At 43.3% G+C, this 27,037-nt stretch overlaps 2 protein-coding genes across 3 annotated transcripts in view; one reads left to right on the top strand and one right to left on the bottom strand.

The window, feature by feature from the left end:
• Positions 1–614: 614 nt before the first annotated feature.
• On the top strand, positions 615–25,945 carry LOC310659942 (2'-5'-oligoadenylate synthase 1-like). 2 transcript variants are annotated; one of them, XM_083404154.1, is made up of 10 exons: positions 615–698; positions 2,206–2,371; positions 2,840–3,026; positions 3,160–3,350; positions 5,372–5,532; positions 5,717–5,841; positions 6,026–6,215; positions 7,339–7,548; positions 8,642–8,845; positions 24,486–24,602. In XM_083404154.1, exons 2-9 carry the CDS (start codon positions 2,207–2,209, stop codon positions 8,796–8,798), a joined length of 1,386 nt encoding a protein of 461 aa, XP_083260280.1. In that variant the 5' UTR covers positions 615–698; position 2,206; the 3' UTR covers positions 8,799–8,845; positions 24,486–24,602. The 2 variants fall into 2 exon arrangements, with proteins under 2 accessions (XP_083260280.1, XP_083260279.1); XM_083404153.1 differs by lacking the exon at positions 615–698 and adding an exon at positions 1,410–1,467 and having other exon boundaries at positions 24,486–25,945.
• The window catches only part of LIX1 (limb and CNS expressed 1), a 37,852-nt gene continuing 20,475 nt past the window's right edge, over positions 9,661–27,037 (bottom strand). Inside the window, exons 3-6 of the mRNA XM_083404350.1 lie at positions 24,539–24,679; positions 17,726–17,821; positions 15,765–15,842; positions 9,661–12,285 (exon numbers count right to left, since the gene is read on the bottom strand). Coding sequence (XP_083260476.1) covers positions 12,001–12,285; positions 15,765–15,842; positions 17,726–17,821; positions 24,539–24,679 — 600 coding nt within the window. The 3' untranslated portion in view covers positions 9,661–12,000. The remainder of the gene's footprint in view (positions 12,286–15,764; positions 15,843–17,725; positions 17,822–24,538; positions 24,680–27,037) is intronic.

The following is a 27,037-nucleotide window of genomic DNA, read 5'->3' as shown; positions in this document are numbered from 1 at the left end:
TGCTGCAACAATGACTTAGAAGATAAGGTGAAAGGCAGGGGGGCACTGAATTTTTGTGCCACACAGAATGCCACTGAAATTTGAAAGCCCAGAGTCTGCCACTGGCTGTGCAGTCATCTTGAGGATGTAATTTCCATTTTGAGTCTGGGGGAGGGGCTGCTCCTGCGGCACAGCAAAAGGCTCCAGGAGAATCCACATTCCCGCTGCTTCTAATACCTGGCTGCAAATTTGTTTCAGTTTTGTTTGTTCCATTTATTAATTGCTTTCTACAGGAAAAAAAAGTTTTAAAGCGACTTACAACAAATTAGTAAAGCGATATATGTACTGTAAAATAACCAAAAGTTAAAAAATGGTAGGTAGTACTGTACTAAAAACATCCATTCATCAGGAACTGACTAGGAAAACAATTGTCCCCACCCCAAATGTGGTATACAAAGAACAGGTCAAATATCAAACTATATCAAGATCTAAAAGGCTGAACAAACAAGAACACCTTTGCCTGACATTTAAAATAACTTAAACATTGGTGGTCCCCTCCCTCTGCCCCACCCCCCTCTCTCTGTGTATGTGTGTCATAATTGCCTCTATTGTGATTTTGGCAGAGAGTAAGTATACAACAGTGCTGGGCCAGAAATGATTTAGGGAAATCTAGGGAGAAGATTTCAAGCAGAGCTTGTCACATTTGTCACATGGAATGGGTAAGTGTCTATGCAGTAAGCTATAGTCCTAACCTCACTTGCTTGGGAGTAAACTCCAATGAATTCAATACACCTTACTTCTGAGCAGACATGGTTAGAATTGCAATATGAATCACCAGCTGTGAAAGTTGGGTAAGACTAAACAATGTAAAAATGGAGAAGTCTAGATTACCCAAGCCCCCCAAAAGGTGTGTTTCATGTTTATGAATGAGAAAAGGACAAAAGAGAACATTCTTCTGCATTCACACATAATACTAAGCTACACTTAACACAAACCAGGGCTTACAAATCAAGAACAAACTATGGCCCGCAAATGTAGTTAAGACGCTGGGCTGGGTTTCGGGGCTCAAATTAAACCACAGTCTATAAACAAAGTGGTGGGGGAAATCAAATATTTGCCAAGAAAGTGTTGTCCAGGTGACCAACAACACTAGCTTTGCAAAGTGGCAGGAACTCCCATAACAAAGAAAGAAAGAAAAGGTTTTGCATCTGATGGATCGTTCTTCTTTGCATTGCTGCAAAGCTTCTAAGAGTATAAAAAGGAGCTGCATCCCCTCTTTCTGCGGCTCCAGGGCTGACCAGAGGCGTGATAACTATCAATTCCCAAAGAGAACAATCAACAGTGGAGGCACAAACCACAATTCCCAGAATTCTAAGCATCTGGGGGTGGTACATACTTGAGAAATGTGCTGTCCTCAAAGGACTGTAACTGGGAAACGAGTACATAAACACACTTGCTACGAAATGCGGACAGGATGGCTTTGCCAAGGTAAGATTATTTTTGGCAGAAAACCCTTCCTTTGTAATTTACCCCTTTATAGTGTGTATTTGAAAAACAAACGGGAAAGGAGAGGAAGCACATGGAATAATTTAGTCAGATGATTTAGGGAGTGGCCACCTTGCTGTCTTGCCACAAGCAGAACAGGCTCTGATCTACTAGTTTTGAAAGAATTAAGCTGTATGGTACAAATAATCCACCGGCTCCCTGGAGTAATGTGTTTAGGTTGGTGTTTAGCTTAAGGTTGGCATATTTCAAACAGTGAAAATCTGGACAGAAAATTGTTGAGCTTATATTGGCAAAGTTTTCGATCTTTTCTTTGTTTAGGGAAGATTTTAATATTTAATGCTGTATTGTTTTTAACACTCGGTTGTGAGTTGCCCAGAGTGGCTGGGGAAACTCAGCCAGATGGGCGGGGTATAAATAATAAATTATTATATTCTTTTTATTTGTTTTTGCCCAAAGTTGTTGAGCTTTTGGGGCAAAATCACAAAAAATGCAGTTTCTGATTTATTTTTATGGAAAACTGGCATTGTCAACATAGGCTGCCATACATCCAGATTTTCCAGGACATTTCCCCAATTTGCACCCGGATGCAGTATTCCAGACATATGACACTCCTAATTTAGCTATTCTTATAGTTGAGATTCTCTCTCTCTCTCTCTCTCCCATACCCTCCCCCCAGTGTGTGTGTGTGAATAGTCAACTTTTTGTTTTGTCCTTTTAAAGGATGTGGGGCCTAAGACCCAGATCTTACAACTGTGAGAGATGTGGGAATGACTTTGTCAGCCGCACAGCTCTGAGATACCATTTTCAAGCTAAACATCTTGGGAGAGTTCACTGTGAAACTTGTGGCAAGGAGGTTTTGCGAGAGTGTCTTCTGCAGCATGCAAAGGTAAGGTGGAACGTGCCATCTTCCTCCTTTGTTCAAGCAAATAAATGAACTTTTATTTTTTTTGGTATCTTGGTTTCATGTCGGAAAAATAGTGGTATATAAATGTGAGAAGATAAATTACTATCCATTTATTTGTAAAAACATTTATCACAAGTTCATGTAGCGTAACAAGGCAGTGTACAGCAGTATATACAATAAAATAGAAAATATAAAAATAGTACAAAACGATTAAAATGTCTGGCTGATCAAAAATGCAAACAATTGTATACACCTGTCTACATTAAGAAAGACAAACATAAAACCAGGTATCAAATAAAAAAGGGCATTTTACTTTCTGCTATACCATTTTAAAGACTAGAATGCTATCCACGTATACTTCCTTGCTCCCATCTTCAATCTCTTTCCTGGCCCTGCATCTCAGCTCGATATATATATATACCGTTCATCTCTTCTCTTCTTTATTAACAGACTGATCATGAAATGATACTGACCAGCAATCACAGAAGCTACTGGGATATGACTCGTAAGAGGAGAACAAAATTTGTGGCCCCGGAAACACTGACATCCTGTAGGATGTGCCCCAGGCAGTTTGGAACAGCCCATGCCAGGGAGTACCATGAGAAACAAGAGCATCACTTCACTGCCAGCAAAAGAGGTAGCACTGCTGTTTCGAAGTGCTCCATGATCAAGGACCACCCGATTTTAAACCTTACTTTTTAAGAGCTTCTCCTCATCCCTTCCTTTTCAGGCAAAAACTCGTAATTCACCTTGATTTCTCTCTTGTATAGCTCAAATGTCCACTGCGTTTAAACCTGAAAACATATTAGAGTACAAAACACCTGCGGAATTAACGAAATTTGTGGAAGCAAAACTCCGACCAATCTCAAATGCTGTAAGGTGGGGCTGTGCATCAGAAGTTGAAAAGATCATTGAGTTCATTGAAGAAGTGTTTCCATTACCAATTACATATGTTATGAAGGTACTGATGATGCCACATTCTACTTGAGATTGATCACAGTAGTGTTGCACTTCCTGTATCTAGTATTTCATGTCTAAGGTTCTTTGCAAGCAGTTGTGTGTGTGTGTTTATGCAATAAATGTACATTAGTTCCCTCTTTGTTGCACACATCCCATTTCCCTCAAGGTTATCCTGCTGCGAGGATATGCTATTTTATAAGAATTGAAAATGCAATAGTTTCCTGCTTGGGGGGAGTATGCAGATCTTCCCTTCAAATACAGCAATGGGCAGAGAAATTTGGGGGCATGAGGCAAAACATTTAAATAAAAAAAAGGTGGTATTTGACTAAGTCAGAGTAGGCCCATTGCAATCAATGGACTTTGGTAGGTCAGGATCTTAAGCTGCTTGGGGCTGCTTCATCCCTGTTAATCTCTATGTAAGGGAAAAGACATAAGAAGTTAGGCAAGACCTAGTGACTTGCCATGAATATGTCAGCTGAGAATCTGATATGTACATGCATATACTGTATTCAGGGCAAAGTAAACACTCACATTGACATAACACAGCACAGCAGACTGTGTTGGTGTGTGTTATCTCTATGGAGGAAAGATGTCATGAGTGAAGCAGCTACTTGGCTTGCAACCCAATACAATTTATGTTGGGAGGATTAGACAAATTTATGGAGAGCAAGGCTATGTCCTACCTTCGCTGACAGAGACAGTTTGTCTCTGAATACCAGTGGCTGGGAATTGCTGAAAGAGTGCTGTGGCATTTGTGTCCAGCTTGCAGGCTTCCCATAGGCATTGTGAGAACAGAATGCTGGGTGAGATAAACCATTGGCCTTGTCTAATGTTCTTATGATAGGCCATGTCCCAGGTGAACACCACTTGCAAGAACTTGCATGGCTTGATTGTCTTGTCCAGAAGTGGCAGAGGCTATGCATGGCCCAGGAGGCAGAGTGTCCAACCAGTGGTTGGAGATGATAGGAAGAACCAGAATTAAGGGAGATGGCAGTCCACGATGATGATAGGGGTCTGGATTTCAGGAAAAACAAGAGGGTCAGATACATGGCATGCAGGACCATGGGCAGATCATTGGGAGCAAGCAACTTGTTCTGATGGAGTCCTAGCTCCAAAGGAAGATTTATATCCTTATGGGCCCAGGTTCCATGCTACCCTCAATCCATAAGGAGTGGAGTGGATAACTTTAAAGGACAGCTCTTGGGTTTGGATTCAAGCACTTGTGTGTCTTTCCCTTACTTTCATCTGTTCCATGTATGGGAAAATGGGAGGTGGCTAACATAATGAGACTTGGTTCATTTCGGGGTACGACATGCACAGGAAGTATTATGACCCCATCTGCACTATACATTTAAAGCAGTATCATAACACTTTAAACAGCCATGGTTCCCCCAGGGAATCCTGGGAACTGTAATTTGTTACGGGTGCCGAGAGGCCCCTATTCCCCTCGCAGAGCTACAATTCCCAGAGTTTCATCAGAAGAGGGAGGGAATGCTGAACCATTCTGGCAGTTGTATCTTTGTAAGGGGAACCTCCTAACAATTCTAAGCGCATTTAACAAATTCCAGGATTCCCTGAGGGAAGCCACGGCTGTTCAAACTGCATGATACTCCTTCTAACTGTGTGCTGCAGATGGGGCCTATTTCTAGGTGCTATGGCACCAGGGTCTCAAGGTCCAGTTCCAGGGTTGAGATCAGGGACTGGGTCTCACTCCTCTGCCCAAGTTGTGGTGGGTAAGACAGACTTAACTGCTCCTCTTCTGTATTAAAGTCCTGTCTGATGCTTGGAACCAGAGTCATCACATTAACGAATATGTGATATGGCCTACATTATGGGAGCCATTCAGAGTCATCTACTCCATAAGCAGTGAAGCAGTGTCCTCCATTTGTGATCCAAAGTGATGCAGATTGCCTGGGTTGAACAGCTGACACATGGCTAGTCTTGCTCTTCCTTGGGAACATTGGTACTAGGTGGGTTAAAGTCAAGGACTAACCAACTTTCTGTTAATATCTTACGTAACAGGGCGGTTCATATATAAAAGGAACTGATGTGCAAGATTCATCTGATGTGGACATAGTTCTTTTTAGCGGTGCCTTTCAAAGTTTAGAAGACTGCCAAAGAAAAATTCCCGAAGTACTAGAAGAGTTAGGGAAAAGACTAACTAAACCTTCCTGGATCAACAGGTTTGGACTGAGATTCTCCCTTCATTTCCCCCAATTATTGTAAAGTCATTAGCACGCCACTGATTAACAGTTAAATTCCAACTATGTCTACTCAGAAGTAAGCCCTATGAAATTCAATAGGGCTTACTCCCAGGTAAGTAGAGGTAGAATTAAAGCCTTATTCTCCCCTTTCTTTTCTACTTAGGGTAATATTGCTGGAAAGGACACCATTTTCCTTAAGGTTCTACTTTAAGTGTTATAAAGATCACCACGGCCACTTGTTTGACATAATGCCTTGTTATGACATGTTTGGGCCTACATTATCAGCAGGTAAGAGCTGGCTGGGGGTGGTGTCTCCCACCCCCTCACTGTCCCATAATACTTATGGAGATCTACCATTATTGTAATTCAGACTGCAACAATATTCCCATTAGCCCGAAATCTGTCCGATTTGATTTAAGAAATGGAGACCAAGCGAGTGTCATTAGCCTTATCTCTTGTTTGGTGTTAACAGGTTTAAAAGAGAGCTTTTACCGCAAGCTCTACCACTGCAGTGACAGTGATAAAATCCAGCTGTACACTATGGCCCTGTTGAAGCACCAAGTTGAGTTTGTCAAGGCGTCAACAGAGAGGGTGAAAGATCTCATACGTTTAATGAAGCACTGGTTCAAAACTTCATTTGCAACACCAGGAGAAGAAAACAAGTAGGTTGCTCGTATCCAAGCACAACTGAACTCATTTATCATCTCCTCCTCCTCCTCCTCCTGCTGTTGCCATTAAGCCCAGCAGTTCCCAAACTTTGTTCCCCATGAACCACTCGAAAATTGATGAGGTTCTTGGCAGAACACTTAATGGTTTTTCTGCCTGCTGTAGCAATTGTAACGTACTGTGCCAGATGCCCTATGGCCACCTGAATGAAGTTCACGGACCACTGCTGGACCACTGACCATGGTTTGGGAGCCCTTTGATTTAAACAATTTATACACAAGAAATGCAATGAAAATAAAAAAAAATTGGTTAAGGCTATAGTATCACAATTCAGTTTAGAATGCCTGCTGGAACAAAAAATGTAAGTGTCTTCAGTAAGTGCCAGAAGTTCAACAGAGAGGGAGCCTGTCTGACCTGGTTGGGCACACAATACAGAATGAATAATAATAATAATAATAATAATAATAATAGTAAAATTTATTTATACCCTGCCCTCCCCAGGCAAGACCGGGCTCAGTGAGGCTAACACCAGGTAAAAACAATTGATTAAAACACAACTTAAAAACAAGATTAAGTACAACATTAAAATGCAGCCTCATTTCAGTAATGACACCTGATGGATATGAATTGCACATCCAAACCATGGGAGACCACTATCAGTTACTTCTCTGTAAATCTCAATAATCCTGAACCCAAGTTGTTAAGGGCCTTGCAAAATAACCCAATAATTTGGATCCTGGCCTAGTAGAGTATGGACAGCCAATGCAAGCTTTTGAGTACTGGACCAACTTCAGATCCTTCTGTTTTCCCAAGGTACAATGCAATCTGTAGATTTTTGCATTGTTTCAACCTCTTGTGAGCGAGTGACCCACACATTTGCAAAAAGAGAGAGCATACATACCAGGGGGGAAACAATATTTAATCTACCGGTATATTTTCTTAGCTACTCCTGGCTTATCATTCTTTGCAAGGCATGGATATTAAATCAAACGGGAGGCCCAAATTGGATTTTGCTACTGTCTCTACAGCCTTTATTTGATCTACAGCTTTTGTTTTTGACCGTTTCCTGTGGCGGCTCCTTCTGTGCAGCTGCTAAATGTGTGCTGTGTGTGTGTTTAGGTTTCGCAGGCTCCCTTCTTCCTACGCTGTGGAACTCATCACCATCTATGTATGGGAGTTGGCTGGGAAACCAATGTTTTTCAGCTATGTGCAGGGAATGAGAGCCATCCTGAAGCTTTTGGTTCAGTATCAAGAAATCTGTGCTGTATGGCACAAACATTACAGACCCAATTTTCCAATTTTCCAAAAGGTGTTTCTAAAGCAAACCAGGTGAGTAAGCCCGTTATATACTTGTCTGCCTCTTTAGTACATGCTCCCAACAGCTGACATTTAATCTAGAGCTTCCACTGCTAGGAAAAGCTGATTCCACCAACCTCTCCTTCCCAGAGCGGCAGCAAGGTGATATTGTGCCCCTGGCAGAACCGTCCAAATTGCGCCCCCTATGGACGTATTAGTTATTCTTTCCGCCTCTCCTCCCCTCCCCTCCACCCATTTAAAAGCTTTTCTTATGAGGCAATAACTAATTTTTTTATTTCTAGACATATTTATGGACATATTTTTTGACGGACTCCCCTCTCACCTGCGCCCCTGGCAGGCGCCCACCTCACCACCCCTTAGCTATGGCCTTGCTCCTTCCCCATCGGCAGCTTACCTCAGTGCATCTCAGTCCCAGTCTCCAGGACCCTCTTCCTCCCCTCTCCCATTGTCCTGCCAGTTCATGACATTGAATATTGCTTGCTGGTGCTGTTGTGTGTGGGGGGGCTTTCTTGTGGCTTTTTGCTTTTTACAGGGCCTTTGATTCTGTGAAGGCCATTGCTCATAAATCAACCAGGCTGCCCTGCTGCTTCCTTTGTCTTTTGATGTTTGTTCCCTTACCAGAACAAGAGCAATGTTGTACTTTGTTCTGGAAAATGTCTAGTTCATACTGCTGGGTAATTCTCTCTCTCCACCCACACCCACACAGCTCCAGTTTTGTGTGTGGCTCCTGCCTTCATTCCTGGACTTGCAATTTCCCATGGTTTTGGATCTGTGCTTTCTTCACCCAAGAAATGACATCACTTCCTTTCAGCTGATGCGTTCAGCTGATGAATCATAGAATCATAGGTCGAGTTGGAAGGGACCCTGATTATCATCTAGTCCGACCCCTTGCAGGTGCAGGAATATGCAGCTGTCCCATACAGGGATTGAACCTGCAACCTTGGTGTTATCAACACCGGCTGAGCTATCCAGCTCAAGAGGACTTGAAACAATAGGCTCTGTGTGTGAAAACAGCATTGCATTTGAATGTACTGTAAAAGAGGCATCTGCCTCTCAGCACTTCCTGTCTTTGTTCATATGGACAACGCCTCTCTTCCTCCCGTAGGCCATTTGTTTTGGATCCTGCGAACCCAACCTTTAACGTGTGCGAGAACAGCAATGCCTGGGACGAAGTAGCTCATGTGGCAAGGCAGAGCCTCCTTAAACCGCTCTTTAATGGCATCCAAGCAAAGGAGCCCTGGCTTTTTGCAGAGAACTGGTGAAACCAAACCTGGCCTCGCTTCCGGAAGATTGGGCACCCAGTTTTCAGGTACTGCCATGGGAAAATGTCGGTGTTGAAACTGAATGAAAACTTGAGAGAGAAAACGGTGAGTCGTGCACCTGCTGTGTGCAATGAAACTGCCTCCTCTGTGGGAGGAGCTGTGGGAGAAGGTAATCTGAAGAGGAGAAGGTGATGAGGTAAAAGGGGGTGCTTAACCCTTCCTACAGCCATCCATTTTCCCCTGCTTCCTCTCCTCCCAACTTGCGTTTGCTCCCGTGGGGTTCTAGTCCCATGTCTGCAAGATAACTATAGGTCTCAAACATTGGCAAGGTTAAAAGCAGTTGGTGTGGGAGCAGCAGGTGGAGGTAAGAGGAAAGATGAGTTCCTCTCTGGCAAACATTTTATCAACCCCACTCAGAGAGAGAGAAAGGGCCTTTCAGGCTTCACCATAAGCAGTCTGTCTTTGGTTGTTGACTGAAATATTCAGCAAATAAAACTACGGTAACTTTCCCTTTCAAAAACAAAAATCAGTGTTGCCCAGCCAGGTGTTCTTTTTTTTTTTAACTTGAACGAAAAAAATGGTTGCAATTTTATGGTTCAGGAGGTCAAGGTTTTAAGAACTTCTGCCAAGATTGGAAAAAGTCAAGAATATTTAGGTTAGAAGTAAATAAGAAATGTGCATGGGTAGGGTTTTTTTTTGGGGGGTGTGTGTGTGTTTACTTCTCCATTGACATTCCATAGCATGTTTAAGCTTAGTGATTTCAGCATTACTTTTTTTCACGTGGACCATAGAGAGAAGCAGCCTATTGTAATGTTCACATACAATATGTGGAATGCTCTCAATAAGCACATTTTCCCTGAAATGTTTTCACAACGGTTTATTTTACAAAATGATTGCCCAAATTCAACACCTGAGTGAGATCAAATAAGATACAGAAGATTTGAGGCAGTAAAATACTTTTTAAAAATTAATGGTTGATTCTAATTCCCAGTATTATATTTCTTTGCCATTTGCTGCAGCAGACCCATGACTGCTATAGATGAATCTTGAAAGAACAGTCTGGTTTCCTTTTTGCAACACAGGGTTGATCACTCATTGTCAAGGGCTCTTCATAATATGTGCAGAGCTTTTTTTCTAGAAAAAGAGGTGTCGGAACTTGTTTTTAGGGAGGGACACCCCACTGCACTGATCGCCATGCTACCTGCAGCCACCTGTTTCAGCTGGAAAAAAGGCCTGAATATGTGTATCTGATCTGCTTGCAACGGAAATTCCTGTAAGAGTCACAAGTGCACAACCAGCAGAAAGGATTGGCTGCATTGTGCTTGATAAGCAGAGCAGCGTTTATCATGACAGTGGAAGAGATAGCTTAGGTTAGAGCCAAGGCAGGCATTGACAACATCCTATAATTTGGTTCAAATTTAGGAAGATCTTCACCAAATGCTGAAAATCATGACCAAAATTGTAAGTCATTATTATTATTTACTTCCAAAGTACAGTTGAACTTTCTGAAATTGTTGTTGTTGTTGTTGGGTCAGGGATGGGAAACCTTCATCTCACTGGCCTAATAGTTTCACCAAGCCTCCCCAGTTGGCACATGGAGCCATTTTGACAAAGCCACACCTGCCCATCTTCCATACAATGTCTTATATAATATCAGGTGTGGGGCAAGTAAGATCTCGCTCAGCTGAAAGGATTTGCAGGCACAGGCGATTTCTCAAAAACATGGAACCCAGAACTTAAGATGACAATTTTGTGACTAAGTTGGTTGGTCCTCAGCTGCAGCAGCAGTACAGTAGTACCTTGGTCGCCGATTGCCTTGGAACTCGTACGTTTCGGCTCCTGAACGATTAAAAACTGGAAGTGAGTGTTCCGGTTTCCAACGCTCCTGCAGCCAATCAGAAGCTGCGCCTTGGTTTTTGAACAGTTCCGGGAGTTGAACGGACTCCTGGAACGCATTCTGTTCGAGAACCAAGGTACGACTGTACTTCATTCAGTGCTATTAAACCACCCTGAATCATTCCTAAGCTGTTTTTCTCATTTGCTAAGGAAACTAGTATAAGTGTAGTGAGCAAAACAAATTAAACATGGTTGTCTGTTTCCCTGCCAAGAAATAAAAGCAATTCATTACATTTACCCTGCAAAAGGGTTGATTTCATCACACATAAATATTATCATTGATGTTGTCAGTTGTTCTTTGATGACATTTTGATGTTCAGAAACGGAGTGGCCCACCCCACATGTCTTACTACTGGGGCATTGAAAACTGAATGTGGCCCTGGGTACAGCCAGCCACTGCTTCCAGGTGCTGATCAAATATATTGTTGTCTTTTTCTCATTTGCTGTATTGATACAGTACAATGAGCAAAAATAATGAAAAGTTGAGATCTGTGTTCCTACCAGAAGCAATGGGCTTGCCAATTGCAAATACTGGCCTATCGCAGTGTTGTTATTTTACTTACTACTCATATAAACAAGAAAAAAAATCTACAAAGGTTTTGCTGTAGCTAATGTATTTTATTATCAGGACTCAAGTTATTTTTCTAGAAGAATGTCCGTGTTGGTCATTTTTCAAGTATAACAACTGGCTTTCTGCTTTTGTGTCATAGATTTCCCTACGTTTAGAAGCCTATTGTTGTTCCTTCAACCACTACTTTAAATAACAATATATATATATCTATCAACCGGCAGTTTTTGCTTATTGCAGGGGACATTTCACTCCTTATTTCTGTACATCTCTTGGATGTATTAATTCAATTCACATACTAAACAATTCTGCCACACTTACTTTGATTATGCAACGCTATTAAATGATTGTTGCTGTTCTTTAAGAAGTTACAAACCTAAGCTATATATTTTTTTTATAAAAATAATAATTCTAAAAATCTGTCTTCGTCACACAGAATGTCACACTGTAATGCAGCTTTAGATGTTTCACATGCAGTGAAACAGGAAGCATGTGTGAGTAATGCTTCTTCACGCATTCTGTGAACTTGCACATGAGATGTGTGGATTCCACAGGGACCTGGAACTCATGCTGTTCACCTTGGGGGGGGGGGGGAGGAATTTGAGAGTTTCTGCTTTGTACATTATACAATCAGATGAAGGCAAGCTGTTGTTTCCCATTGATCTGAATGATCCAGGATTAGCTCATTACAGACCAGCCTTGCAAACCTGTTTCATACAAACGGCGCCCTAGGCTGCCCTAGCGATAGCCACTCAGGGCTAGACTCATACGATCATCATTTGAAGAGGCAGCGGCTTGATCACTGTACAGCTGGCTCAGTGCTAAGCCCAGTATTTCCTTTTTCTCTTTGTAAAACCGCAGCTCTTGTCCAGCTTTCCGGGTTTCTTCCAGCTCTCTAAGGGCCACTTGCAGCTCTTGCGAAATAATGCCCGGAGTTTCTTGCTCCTTCATAAGCCAGTCCAGAGCCATGTGACTTCTCATCCTTTCATCCAAACTGTACTGGGAATAGTAGGAGATCACTTCCTGTTGCCCGTCCAAAAAAAATAAAGAGTTAGCAACAAATACACCATTGCTTTGTAGTGGGGTAGGAGAGCTGGAGGGGCAGGGGAATCCCATCTGACAACCAATGTGTTCCTTTGGTTTCAGATAGTACATGGGTAAAGGTAAAGGTAAAGGTAAAGGTACCCCTGCCCGTACGGGCCAGTCTTGACAGACTCTAGGGTTGTGCGTCCATCTCACTCAAGAGGCCGGGGGCCAGCGCTGTCTGAAGACACTTCCGGGTCACGTGGCCAGCGTGACATTGCTGCTCTGGCGAGCCAGAGCCGCACACGGAAACGCCATTTACCTTCCCGCTAGTAAGCAGTCCCTATTTATCTACTTGCACCCAGGGGTGCTTTCGAACTGCTAGGTTGGCAGGCGCTGGGACCAAACAGCGGGAGCGCACCCCGCCGTGGGGATTCGAACCGCCGACCTTTCGATCGGCAAGCCCTAGGCACTGAGGCTTTAACCCACAGTGCCACCCACATCCTTACATGGGTAGATGAGTCTAAAAAGCCTGGGACACACATTTTCATGACCCTGTAGCATAAGGGTACCAGATTTTATTTTCAATGAATCCGGGGACACTTCAACTTCCAACTAAATAGATGGATTTTGCCAGGGAACTGATCTGTAAATCCGGGGACTGTCCCCAGGAAACGGGGACGTCTGGTAACCTTACTGTAGCAGCTATGGTGGTTTATTTACCAACAGTAATGTACCGTATTTTTCGCTCTATAAGACGCACCAGACCACAAGATGCACCTAGTTTTTGGAGAAGGAAAACAAGGAGAAAAAAATTCTGAATCTCAGAAGCCAGAACAGCAAGAGGGATCGCTGCGCACTGAAAGCAGCAATCCCTCTTGCTGTTCTGGTTTCTGGGATAGCTGCGCAGCCTGCACTCGCTCCATAAGACGCACACACATTTCCCCTTACTTTTTAGGAGGGAAAAAAATGAGTCTTATAGAGCAAAAAATACGGGGTTTAGTGTTAACTCTGGATATGTATACTTGATTCTGACCAAACTAAGCCTCTTAGAGCACAATATACATCAAGAGGCTTAGTTTGGTCAGAATAGAGTATACATATGCAGAGTTAACACTAAATGCATTACCTCTGATACTTCTAGTCACCATAGCTGCTAAAGGGCCATGAAGATTTGTGTCCTGGGCTTTATAGACTTGTCTACCCATGTACTATCTGAAACCAAAGGGGCACATTGGTTGCCAGATGTGAAATATATCGGCATTATTTCCAGCTCTCCTTCCCCACTATTCTAAAATAATGGGTTAGGTTCTGCTCTGGGATCTTTCGCAACTGACATGGACATTTCAGAACAGATATTGGAAACATGTTTGACTGTGGAAGTCAAACAAATAAATTGTAGTTAAGGTAGCTTGAAGAAATTCTAGTTGTGCAGGAGCCTGGATGTCCAAAAGCAAGGGCTTGCCCTGTGCGAGCTGAACTGCTCTCTTGCCCCATTACTATTTGAAATAATAGAACTTGAAACCCATAGCAAATTTGGTTTTGTTAACCTGCTGCTCCATCATTCATTCATTCATGCTTCTGTATGTAACCATCAGCTCATCACTTGGGTTTAAGGACATTTGAAGAGTCCTGCTGGGTCAGACCAAAGGCCCATCTCATCCAGCACTCTGTTCACACAGTGACCAAGCAATGCTCATGTGAAATCCACAAGCAGAACTCTCCCCACCTGCAATTCCTGGCAACTGACATTCAAAGGCATCCTGCCTTTGTCTGTTTGTTAGAAGTGAGCATAGTCCTTAATCACTGGGTTATTTAAAAGGGATTAATTTTTCATGTGACTGAATATGCAGGTCTTAACATTTAAAGCAGACAACTCATTACATAATTATTTAAACGTTAATTATGCAGTTATGAAAGTACAGTGGTACCTCGGGTTAAGTACTTAATTCGTTCTGGAGGTCCATTCTTAACCTGAAACTGTTCTTAACCTGAAGCACCACTTTAGCTAATGGGGCCTCCTGCTGCTGCTGCTGTGCCGCTGGAGCACGATTTCTGTTCTCATCCTGAAGCAAAGTTCTTAACCCGAGGTACTATTTCTGGGTTAGCGGAGTCTGTAACCTGAAGCGTATGTAACCCGAGGTACCACTGTATATAATTTTTATAATACAAAATACATAATTATTTGTCAGAGCTGGCTCCAGGTCCCAGCTCACAGAGGACCAACGCTAGCCGGTAGTAATGTACAAAGGTCTTTATTGAAGTACAGTTTCCATTTTCAAGCCGGAGCGCCCCAGCTCTACGTCTAGGGTTTAGATCGGCGAAGCTCCATCTGAATCTCCGCCCCCTGTACACCAGTTTAAGATTCTAGCCTTACTCCACCTCTTCTGTCTCTCCTTTCTCCTCTGGGTTCTGCTACCCCCCGGGGTCCCTTCCTTCCTGGATTCTTCTGACGCTGACGTTGACCCCCCTGACTCCTCCCGCTCTTTTCGTTGGGCTTGGGGACCTGGCTCCCTATCCGGGCTGCCAACTGCGCCGCCCTCCTGTACATTTGAACTTGGCGCGCGCGCCCAGCCTTCAACCTTCCTCTCGACCGTTTCCTCGCTCCCCGATGGAGGCGTGGCCAATCCTGACTCATGTCCTCCCGCTGGCAGTGCGCCGCCTGATCCCGATGCCTGGGACTCCTCCCCCCTACTGCACTCTGGTGTGGACGCTGGTCCTGATTTCCGACTGCTGCTCTCTGAGTCCCCTCTGGCCCCTTCTTCCTGGGGTGCCCCCCTAGGCACCCCCCTTGCTCTGACCATGGGCGCCCCTTTCTGTGAATCTTCCGATTCGCTGGAAAGACTCAGAGACCTCGGACCGCTGTCATCGCTAACATTTCCTTCGGACTCCTCCCCCTCGCTCTCCATTTCCTCCCTTTCTTGTGCCTCTGCTCCTGAACCCCTGACATTATTTTTTTAAAAAAATTATGGGTTGCATCCAGGGAATTCATCCTGTTATCTCAAGCACTTCCTGTGCAACAGGACTTTCTCTTCCTCTCTTCTCCCCATGTCTCTCTTCCTCCCCAACTGCTCTGGAAGGTTGGGAAAACCATAGAACAGATTTGGGGAGAAGGGACTCAGGATGGGAGGTCCACTGTGCAGATAGAAGTCCTTGTGCTAATGGGACTTTTTGGATACAACCCTAGGTTTGCACTTGTCCACTAATGGATCCCTTTAAACCTAGAACATGTGTAATGACATTACAGTCTTCAAAGAAGAATCTTAGTTTGTGGACACACTTAACTTTGGAGATGTCTCCGACTCAGTGGGATTCACTGAGTGCCTAAATTTTAAAAATCCCACTGATTTCAATTCCCATCAATGGCACCTAATAATGGACCATGTCTATAGAACATAAGGGACATACTGGGTAGAGGTGACGTGAGTATAGCTTTGCTGTGGGGGATACGGGTGCACTATTAGTGCTGTGTTACTCACTTGTCGAGAGCACTTTGTTTCACGCAAAGCTTTGAGGCTTCCATTCCAGTGCAGCAGTTGAAAGACTATCATCAGTTCCTATGGAAGAAAAACCAATGACTGAACTGCTTCAAAGTAGAATCTCTCTTTCAGTATGCGAAACAATAGTGGGGATTTGCTGGGGGAGAACTGGGTTAGATTCAAATGTGTTTTTCCATCTTGAAAAGCATCATGGAAGGACTGTTTTGGAACCTCGTGTTCCAGCCGTGGAACTAATTCCTCCACCTGCACAGGAACTTTGTGTGAGTTCACAAGGAAGAGCCATTATCTAGTCTTTCTGTATTGCCTTCAAGATGATTGCTCTAATATGTCTGAACTCTTTTGACTTTCTAGAACATTATTGAATGCTTGTATGTGGATTAGAGTGGAACTAAGTCTGAGTCACACCAGATCACTTGCCCTTCAAACAAAAACCAAAACAAAACAAAAACCCAATGTATGCTGCTCTTAAATTTGTTGGAATACTGACATTTACCAAGAGAGTAGCATAAATAACTAGAGAGAGATTCTAAAGTATGTACTGAGACAATTATTTTTTCTATTAAAAAGGTAAAGGGACCCCTGACCTTTAGGTCCAGTCGTGGCCAACTCTGGGGTTGCGGTGCTCATCTCACTTTATTGGCCGAGGGAGCCAGCGTGCAGCTTCCAGGTCATGTGGCCAGCATGACTAAGCTGCTTCTGGCGAACCAGAGCAGCGCACGGAAACGCCGTTTACCTTCCCGCCAGAGCGGTACCTATTTATCTACTTGCACTTTGACGTGCTTTCAAACTGCTAGGTTGGCAGGAGCAGGGACCGAGCATGGGAGCTCACCCCGTCACGGGGATTTGAACCGCCGACCTTCTGCTTGGCAAGTCCTAGGCTCTGTGGTTTAACCCACAGTGCCTCCTGTGTCCCATTTTGTCTATTAGGTAAAAGTAAAAGGACCCCTTTTGTCTATTACTGGCAATTATTAGTTTACCATTGCCTATCTTTTTGTTACTTTTTTAAAATTATAGAACTTTTGTAATTGCAGTATTATAAAAGTAAAGTTATTCAGTGCACCATGGAAGTACCTGGATTATGCCCCTCTTTCTTTATTATCTTTTATTGTTTTCTTGGTCATTGTCCTAGGCAAAAGGATGTAGAAAACAATTTGGAAGAGTGGACCCAGATAAGAATTTAGACACTACCTTCATAGCAATGGGGTTACAATGGGGCATGTGTAAGCATCACCATTTGTCTGAAATGAGACTTAAATTGGAAGGGGTCCAGTGTTTCCCTTTATGAGTATTCTGTGTTGCAAACATGCTGTCATCTGTTCCAGAAAGGCACAATCTTGCCTCCGCTTGGATATTCTATTGCTATGTCAAACTTCCATGGTCTGCCTTTCATCAGACACAAGAAAAACAACCATCAAAAGCAAAACTGGTATAGCTATACTTGTAAAGGAAATTTGTTCATGGGGCAGATTTTGAAATATGACTTGAATAATTTTTTTGGAACATCAACTAGTATCAGCTCAGACTGCTTAGTTAGTTTTCCAGTACACATTTAAATCACTGTAAAGATGAATAAAGGGTAACTTCTCTCCAACTGGAATCTAATCTGGAAAACAGGGTACAAAGGGAAAAAGCCAAATCAGAATATATGGAAAAAGCATGTGCACATACACAGCCGCAAGCCTTATTTAGTTACTTTTGCAAGTTCATTTTTCAATATTCAACTGAACATTTTCAGATGCTGCTTTCTGTCCTACTCTGTATGAATAGCATAAATGTTCATGCTGGAATAAATGGAGGGAGGTACAAAACATAAATGAAGCCATACGTTTTATTGAGGCAGAGATCCTTTATTTAGCAATTCATATACCCACTGAACACAGCATACAGATTGCGCTGCAAACCTTTAAAAAACTGGCTTGTCTGAAAGAATTAAATTGTACCTGAAATTCCAGCATTGTCTTCCCCATATTTGATTCCAGCATATAATGATAGGCTCCAATACTTGTGCTTGGGTCATCAGCATCATTTAAAGTACCCTTTAACAAGAACAAAGGAACTTTCTGAATTACGTAAACACATTCTTAGGTGGGGGGGAAATGCAAACCATTTCCACATCCTCAGATTACAAACTGGATGTGTTCAGACATCAGGCTAAACTATAGTTTAGAATGACAGAACAAGTTACAGTGAATCTTGTGCCTTCTCCCTTCTCTCTCTTCTGGCATGGCCACAAAGAGGAATTTGGAAAAATTCTCTTCCAGTTTCAATTAACCATAGTTTAGCAAGTTTCTGAAGAATCCTAAATTATGGAACTAAATTATGTTTTAACCAAAGCACAGTTCACATTAAGCACAGTTTGACAGGTTCAAATGAATGGACAGGTTGCAATTAATCTAAACCAGAAGCTCACGTTTCCAGATTCCTCCTTGTAGTTATGCCAGAGTTGGGAGAAAGTTGGGAGCCTGAGCTTCACTGTAGCTCATTCTCATAATGCTCAACTATGATTTAGCATGTTGCCTGAACTAGGCCATTTTCTACTACAAAAGCCATAATAAAATCACAGTATTTGATGCCTCCCATTACCACCATCATCTGGGAAGTGGAACACAACCGTTCACAATAGCCTCTTTTTCTTCCTTCCTTTCGGCTACAGAGCAGGGTATAACACTGAGACATAAACATCACCACGGCTAGTTTTAAACCACATATATTTCTACGTGCATCTTCCTAACATAAAACGTGGTTTTCTGAAACGTTCACATCTTCCTTCAATGATGCTGAAGGAGGATTTTCAACAATAAGGAGGTAACTTATAACCACAACTGAGTGGTGTGAGCCAGTTGTGGTAGGTCTGGTTTGAGTTTGCCTCAGAGCAGCAGCAGATCTTAACAAAAAAATTATAATCCATCAAACAAGAGATTCTGTTTGGTGTCTTCACTGTCTTAGACCAGTTTACAAAGCTATATATTTACTTACTTGCTTAGTAAATCTGTACCTAACATTTTTGCATGTAGTCCTCAAAGCAGTTCACAAAATGAATAAGATACAATGGAAGTGTTAAAAGCCCTACACTTAAAGCAAAACAAAACCAGCCAAGCAGAAACAGGCATATTGTGTAGTTGGCTTTTTTCACCTGCCCTTCTGTCTCTTGGATTCTTTTCCACAGAGCAGCTGGTTTGAGATGGAGATGTTTATGTGGTGATGAAGGGGACAGTCCAGCTGGGACAGTTTAGTTTAGTTTATTAAAATTTCTCAGACAACATTTTCTAGAAGAGCACTCAAGGCATCTCACAATTAAAATTTCCCTGGTTAAAAACAAAAGCAAGCAAACAACAAATCCATAAAATATTAAATTCGCATGAAGTCATTAAACAAAAAACAAACAGCACATTCTATTCCATCAATGGTCTGGAAGTAAAGGAACATCTTAACCTGGCACTGAAAATATGATAACATGGGCATCCAGGCCGCACTTCATAGACATAAGGGCTACTACAGTTGTCTCCACACTTACATGGGGGTTATATTCTTGGCCCCCACATGCATAACTGAAATTGCATAAAATGCGAGGCACCCAACTTTAACAGGGAGGGCAAGCAGGGAGGGGAGAGAGAGAGAGAATCTGAGACATAGGAACTGCTGGGGCTGCTGCCTGGAAGTCACTCTGGGCCACTGAATTGTGCATCTTCCCTTGCTTGGGGCTGCTGCCCCCAGCCTTCCCTCCAATCCCATCATAGCAGGTGAGCAGCCATACTGAAAAGGCCTTCTCCCTTGAAACCTCCATTCCACCTTTTCACAGAGAGGGTCATCAGAGGGTGCCTGAGATGTTGACTCTCAGGGTACAGGCATTCCATTAAGTGTTACAAACAGGTGCTTGGTCGTCTTTGAAGGCTGTCATTGTCGTTGAGGTTGCAGTTCAATGCAGAATGACTCTTACACTTGGACTAGGTAAGGAGATGAGCATCTGCCCAGTTTTACAGCCAGTCTGGGGTGCAGTCAAGGGTCAAAGAGGAACTCAGACCCACCAAGAACCTGCTCATACTTCAAGAGGTATGGCTCATACTTGCAGAGCAGGTACCCATGGCCCTCCAGATATCATTGGACTCTTAACTCCCACCAGCTGCACTCAGGATGGTTCAGGATGATGTAGCCCAGGCACACCTGTTGGGCCACAGGTTCCCCATACCTGTTGTAGATTCAAGTTACTGGAATATATAATATTGCATATTCTCATTTGGTAGGGCAACCCATTAGCATAGCACAGCCCTGTAGATGTGGAGGACTGAAGCTTTAGACACAGTGGTTTGCTGTTTTCCATTTGGAGGGACATTTTGTGAGTCAAATGCTTATAATTCTCATAATCCTTAACGTTCTAGAGAAGCTATGCAGAGCTGAACCCAACTCTGTACACGAGACAGTTTCTTTAGCAGAACTGTCAGCAAATTTATAGCTTTTGAAATGCAGTAACATTAACACACTGCTGCTGAAATATTTATGCTGGCTTTTAAATATCCCAAGGGACATCTGTCTAAAACTCTGCAATTTTAAGCTTTTCGCCTTAGAAAATTTCCATTAAAAATGATGAATTGCATTAAATGAACCTTCTTTTCGAAATCATTTCTAAATAAATCATAGTCCATTTTCCAAAATGTATGTATGGGATTGTCCCTCAAAAGGGCATGAGACTCGTAAAGCTCGAGAAGAAAGGCACCCTTTCATCCACAAACCAGATATACCCCAGGCCTTCCCCACTGCTCTGCAAATACACCAACAGTATAAGCACTCCTCCTCCCACCTCCCCAGAATCTTATAACTTTCAATCAAAGAGGAACAGTTTCAAATTGTGTGTCTCACACTGCTCTTAACCTTCTTCCCAAGTCGTTTCAAATCTCCCGTTTGCTTATCAGCAGTTCCTTCTGCACAGATGGGAGGATTTTGTTAAATCTTCTGGAGTCTCAAGCAGCATACGTCTTTCACTGAGCCAGCATTTTAAAAAAGGGGGAAAAAAACTTTCATGAATTTTGCTCTACTTTGCAGTGGATTAGCAACATGCTTCTCCTGATCTGTATTTTTCCCCCTGCTGCCAATGACTAAAAATATTGAATCTGAGCAACTTGTAAGAAGCTGTAACACGCCTGCAATAAGATTACTGATTTTTAACCATTGCAAACGCCTAATCCACATGGACACGTTTCCAGCATGATAATGGGGGATAAAGGAGAAATGACTTCCATCCTCTCCCTCTAAGTGATATTTCATTTGAAATTCAGTGGGAAATGGGGGAAACTTGGTTTGAATCTAGGTTATTATATCATCCAGACTTCTCCAAACTGGTGCCCTCCAATGGCCTTCAGTTGTCTTTTAAAAGTAAAATAGTTGTTTATTGCCTTGACATCTGTTGGGAGGGCGTTCCACACGGCAGGTGCCACTACCAAGAAGGCTCTCTACCTGGTTCCCTGTAACCTTACTTCTCACAGTGAGGGAACTGCCAGAAGGCCCTCAGTGCTGGACCTCAGTGTCTGGGCTGGATGATGGGGTGGAGATGCTCCTTCAGGTATACAGGACTGAGGTCGTTTAGGGCTTTAAAGGTCAGCACCAACACTTTGAATTGTGCTTGGAAACGTACTGGGAGCCAATGAAGATCTTTCAGGACCGGTGTGATATGGTCTCGGCAGCCACTCCCAGTCACCAGTCTACCTGGCACATTCTGGATTAATTGCAGTTTCCAAGTCACCCTCAAAGCCCCACATAGAGCACATTGCAGTAGTCCAAGCGGGAGATAACTAGAGCATGCACCACTCTGGCAAGACAGTCTGCGGGCAGGTAGGGTCTCAGCCTGCGTACCAGATGGAGCTGGTAAACAGCTGCCCTGGACACAGAATTAACCCCAACATCTGGTGAACTACAACCCCAACCTTCCATTACTATTGCCCATGTTACAAGGGGATGATGGGAGATGGAGTCATTCAGCACCAGAAGGACCACAGTTTCCCCACTTGCGCTTTAAAGTGCAGAGAGTGATTATATACAGGGATTAATTGCACCTTAGACAGATTTGGGGAAAGTTAAAATAGATGGCATCTCCAGTTTCAAGGTGTTCATACGTGCAGATTTAAGAAACTTGAAACCTGGGCTGACATTTACAGAGTATCACGGGACTTTCTGATAGGCTTTTAACTCGGTACATTAATTTCTGATTATTTGCAGAGCAATCCCAAGGCTGTGAATGCACTTAGCTTTTAATAAATCAATAATGTGGGTGAGGTACTGAAAATAAGTTCCTCTCCAATAGAATTAGCTTGCATTTACCTAGTGCTTCTGTGTCTATATAAATACATACAGTAAATACTATGCTACGTGTAGCGCATACAAGGAATCTGTATCCATTAGTAAATGCAGATGTTTCCCTGAAAGAACCCAGTAGCTGAGGACAATCCACAGCATCACCAAGCCAACCCACGCAAACTGAAGCTAACCTCAAATGCAGATGTTAGCAGTCTGATTCGGTTTCGGCATGTTTAGTGACAAAAGCTCCTGCCAACTCATTTCCTTGCCAGAGGCAGTAACACAGTAGAGAAGAAAGGATTGAAACAGAGATGTGGGAAAGTGAATGGAAAGACTAGGATACTTTACAGCACTGGTTTAGTCTTGAATATGGTTGCCATATTTCAAAAGCCAGGACACCCCGAAAGTTGTTGAGTTTTGTTTTTGTTTTACAAAAATACCCCCCCACTAAAAAAAACCCCTGTGATTTTTTGATTGACTTGCCTAAGATCCAGATCACATTTTGGAAATTCCTCCCGGACATCAATTCTGCCTTTGAAATCCCAGTAAAGGCAGCCCTAGTCTTGAAACCATTGCTAGCTTCCCTTATATTTTATTATTCAATCCAAGAGTGGATGTGGCCCTGGGGGAAAGTAGAAGGTTGCAGGTAGACTTTTCTGATCTTTCATCCGTAATGACATTGCTCTTAACTGATACTCTAAAGAATGTATGAGTGAGGGTGGAGCGTGCATAACTTTTCCTTTTATTGGGTCGACATGGGTGGTGCTGTGGGTTAAACCACAGAGCCTAGGACTTGCCGATCAGAAGGTCAGCGGTTCGAATTCCCGTGATGGGGTGAGCTCCCGTTGCTTGGTCCCTGCTCCTGCCAACCTAGCAGTTCGAAAGCACGTCAAAGTGCAAGTAGATAAATAGGTACCGCTCCGGCAGGAAGGTAAACTGTGTTTCCATGCGCTGCTCTGGTTCGCCAGAAGCAGCTTAGTCATGCTGGCCCCCTGACACCAGCTGCCTCAGCCAATAAAGTGAGATGAGTGCCACAACCCCAGAGTCGGCTGCGACTGGACCTAATGGTCAGGGGTCCCTTTACCCTTTTCCTTTTATATCACAGTTCAATGTAATAACTTTAAAGAATTACCCTGCCAGATTAAAAATGTTGTGGATCAAATTGGCTCTGTCTCTGGAACTCAGAGCAGTGGGCTCCATCTTCCCTGCTCCTGCCAACCTAGCAGTTCGAAAGCACATCAAAGTGCAAGTAGATAAATAGGTACCACTCCGGCATTTCCATGCACTGCTCTGGTTTGCCAGAAGCGGCTTAGTCATGCTGGCCACATGACCCGGAAGCTGTACGCCGGCTCCCTCAGCCAATAAAGCGAGATGAGCACTGCAACCCCAGAGTCGGCCACGACTGGACCAGGGGTCAGGGGTCCCTTTATCTATTGATTGATGAGTCAACTTTTCCAGTTTCATCTTGGAAAGGGGAACTATGTCCAAGCTATATACAATGAGATGCATTTTCCTTTGATACAGGTGCACCAGCTCTAAGGGGCTGAGGTGTCTTCAGCCCCCTCAATATTTTGTTTGTGAGGAGTCCAGTGTGCGCAGCACGCACGCAACATCTCGCATCACAGCTCCAGCGCGCGGCTCCACCAGAGAGCTCAGTGTAGGAGAAGGACCACTGCTCAGTGGCAGATCATCTGCTTTGCATGCAGAGGGTCCCAATTTTGATCCCAGGCATCTTTAGTTTGGCTGGAGGAGATCCCTGTCTGAATTCCTGGAGAGGTGCTGCCAGCCAGTGTAGACAATATTGAGCTAGGTGGACCAATAGTCTGATTCTGTCTAAGGCAGCTTCCTAGGCTCCACTTTTGCTGAGCCTGCTGCCGAGCATGACTGTATTCTTAGAATCTGAAAAAAACTATCCTATCTGATTTCCTTACCCTGGACCTGCTACCCAATTCATCTCTTATCTCCCGTCTTTCTGGAGAGAAGTTGATAATTGTTGGGAAATGTAAGAGTATGTCTTGTTAACTTCTTCTCCAAGCATTATGTGGTTACTAAAAACATTGCCTAATGGATGGGGCCACCATGACCTGCCGTCTATTTGCAACAGGGTCTAAAATATTTTCCATGTTGACCGAAGTTACTCATGGTATGTGCAGCCACGTAGACTAATAGAAGTTTAGGGAAAGGACGGACTCCCTGGTTGCAGGAAATATAAAGTTTATCCACATTTCTTTGGAGGGAGATCAGCCCAGATTAACCACTTCCCAGGATCCTTGACTTCACCATCAGCCAAGTGGACTCCACATGTGAAGGAAATGAAAGTCAAGAAAAGGCACATGAATCATAGTAGCACTAGCCTATCAATGGAGATACTCTTATCTGGAATCTTACACTAATTATTGTCTTCCTGTTCTGCAGTTTACCATAAATGCAGCCAATGACAGCATACAAAGCCATGGAATTGAACTTACACTGGTGGACGAAACAGCTTCCTGAACGCTCTCCATAATAAATTCCTTTGTGATCCTGCGACAAGGCAACTCATTGAAGAGAGAATTGATTAGCGCCACTTTGGCCGCATCTCGTCTTGCTTCGGCTCTGCTCAGGCAGCACTGAAATAGAAGTAAATGGTTGTAAGAGCTTTGCAGGATGGGTTTGCCTCAACTGGTAAGAGAGAAGCATCCAAACACCATAGAACGCTTTGTCGTTTATAATGTGATGAACTGGAATATTTGTACCACCATTCCTGAGAGATAAGTCATCCTGAATTAGATGCTCCCACCCAAGTTTCTGTTGACTTTTGCCCCTTTTCGATTCTACAACTATCTTCTTTCGTACGGGCTCAGATTTCCCCCAAATGTTCTTGTCCGCCCCTCTCAAAAAAGGCTATAGCACACAGTGGTGTAGTTAGGTAATTTCAGACTGTGGACCTAATGCAGGGGTTGCCAACATGATGCCCATGGGCACAATGATACCCTTGAAGTCTGGCACCAATGAAGCCTCTAAGTCCCTCTATCTCATCCCCTCTTGGCTTTAAGATGGTGAGGGTGGTTAGTTTTTCTCCCATGACCTGAAGAAAGTCCCATGGACCAGCAGAAGGGCTGCATTTGGCTTTCAGGCCCAAGACTCCTCTCCCCTGGTTTACCAGAACCACCTTAACACAGCAATCCATGGAGAGGAGCTCACACTTACTTTGCTCCGCCCATGTCCTTTTAGTACCTTTTACGAGGTTTGGCTTAGCATGTCATCTGTACCCAGGATTGTGGTTAAGGTATTTCTTCCTTAACCACCACCTGTAACCATAGGTAAAACCTTGGCTACAGAATTGAGCCTCACTGAGCTAAAAAAGCCAGGGAGGAACAAAGCAGGTGTGAATGAGATCATTCACACATAGTTTGACTGACCATGATGTGCCAACAAGGCCCATGTATTGGATGCTTCATATCATCTGTGGGACCCACCTTCTTCTTGGGTTAGAATTCCACTCCTGGCTTCCCAGAAACATGTGGGAACTCTTTGAGTTGTGAGATATGGGATGCTGGAGTAGATTGTCTGATCCATCAGGACTATTACGTTCTGAAGGGACATTAAACATTTATTGGGTTGGTCTGTGTTTATTATTCCTAGCTTGAAAAGGGTGGGGGAACCTTATGTAAAATTAAATGTCATTTTCCTCTTCAGCAATCATTTTTTAAACTGTATTTTGATAAGTCCACCTATATCTACTCACTCCACGAGGAACATAACTCACCAAGCTCTTATATTAGCTTCGACCTTCTCTTGTGGGTTAAAATGAATGTTTACTTTTTCAGATTCCAAGACAAAATTCAGACTTGTGTGCTTTTCATAATAAACGTTATAATAGAAACCTATCCAAATAATTTGGATTTAAACCATCTTTGTGAAGATTAAACCTAGTAAAAGGAAAGATAAAAGTAACTATTTATTTTAAGTAAGACCAGCAAAGCAGCAGATCAAAGAAGCTGCATAAGTCTGAAAGCAAATGGCAAATCTTTGCCGGCCAAGAGATTTACAAATCAGGAATATTTTACTTCTCTTTCTGAAAGTAATAGCAGACAGAAAAGCTTAAGCAAATTGAGAATTATTGTTTAGCTCCTTGACACATGACTTTCTCCTGCAGCCTTCTGTAATTAATTTCCCAAAATATTCCTCTCGCAATATAAATAGTTCATCCTGGGAAAGCAGGACTCATTGGAACTTATGTGAAATGAGCCCTGACGAGTTTTGTTAAAAGCTCAACCCTTTAATTTTTCTCAGGGCAAAGGTGTCTACAAGGACTGCTCAAAACAAGTGTTAGAAAAAGTATCGAAGTAGCAGAGCAGGCCAGGCAACACACAGCTGTGTCCTCCAACGCCTTGTTGTTTTTTGCCTCCCAGCATCTGCCGCCTCAGGCAGACACCTCACCCTGCCAACTGGTGGGCTAGTCCCGGCTGGCTCATGCAATGCACTTTTCATTTATTGGTATATAGTCTATTGCATTGTAATAATAATAATAATAATAATAATAAATATTTTTTAATTTATACCCTGCCCTTCCCGGCCAGAGCCGGGCTCAGGGTAGCTAACACTAATAAAATTACAATAAAAACATAATGGAGAGGGGAAAACCAATTTAAAATATGGGTTAAAAAATACAATTTAAAATGCAGCCTCCTTTTAATAGTAGCCCATAGATCAAAACCATAAGGGGAGGGAAACATAAGGGTCATACTGAGTCCAAACCAAAGGCCAGGCGGAACAGCTCTGTCTTGCAGGCTGCGGAAAGATGTCAAGTCCCGCAGGGCCCTAGTCTCTTGTGACAGAGCATTCCACCAAGTCGGGGCCAGTACTGAAAAGGCCCTGGCTCTAGTTGAGACCAATCTAACCACCTTGAGACCTCCAAAGTGTTGTCATTTGTGGACCTTAAGGTCTTCTGCAGGACCAGGAGGGGCGGTCCCGTAGGTACGTGG

This window comes from Podarcis tiliguerta (assembly GCF_965153285.1).
Source record: "Podarcis tiliguerta genome assembly, chromosome: 11".
Classification (NCBI taxonomy): Eukaryota; Metazoa; Chordata; class Lepidosauria; order Squamata; family Lacertidae; genus Podarcis; species Podarcis tiliguerta.
The sequence above is the reverse complement of the archived record's forward strand: the minus strand, read 5'-3'. Positions and strand labels throughout refer to the sequence as shown.

Excerpts from the sequence above, each read along its gene's own strand:
- LOC310659942 (XM_083404153.1), top strand. Across the intron at positions 2,372-2,839 it reads GTCTTCTGCAGCATGCAAAG|ACTGATCATGAAATGATACT; the intron begins GTAAGGTGGAAC and ends CTTTATTAACAG. Across the intron at positions 7,549-8,641 it reads GTGTTTCTAAAGCAAACCAG|GCCATTTGTTTTGGATCCTG; the intron begins GTGAGTAAGCCC and ends TTCCTCCCGTAG.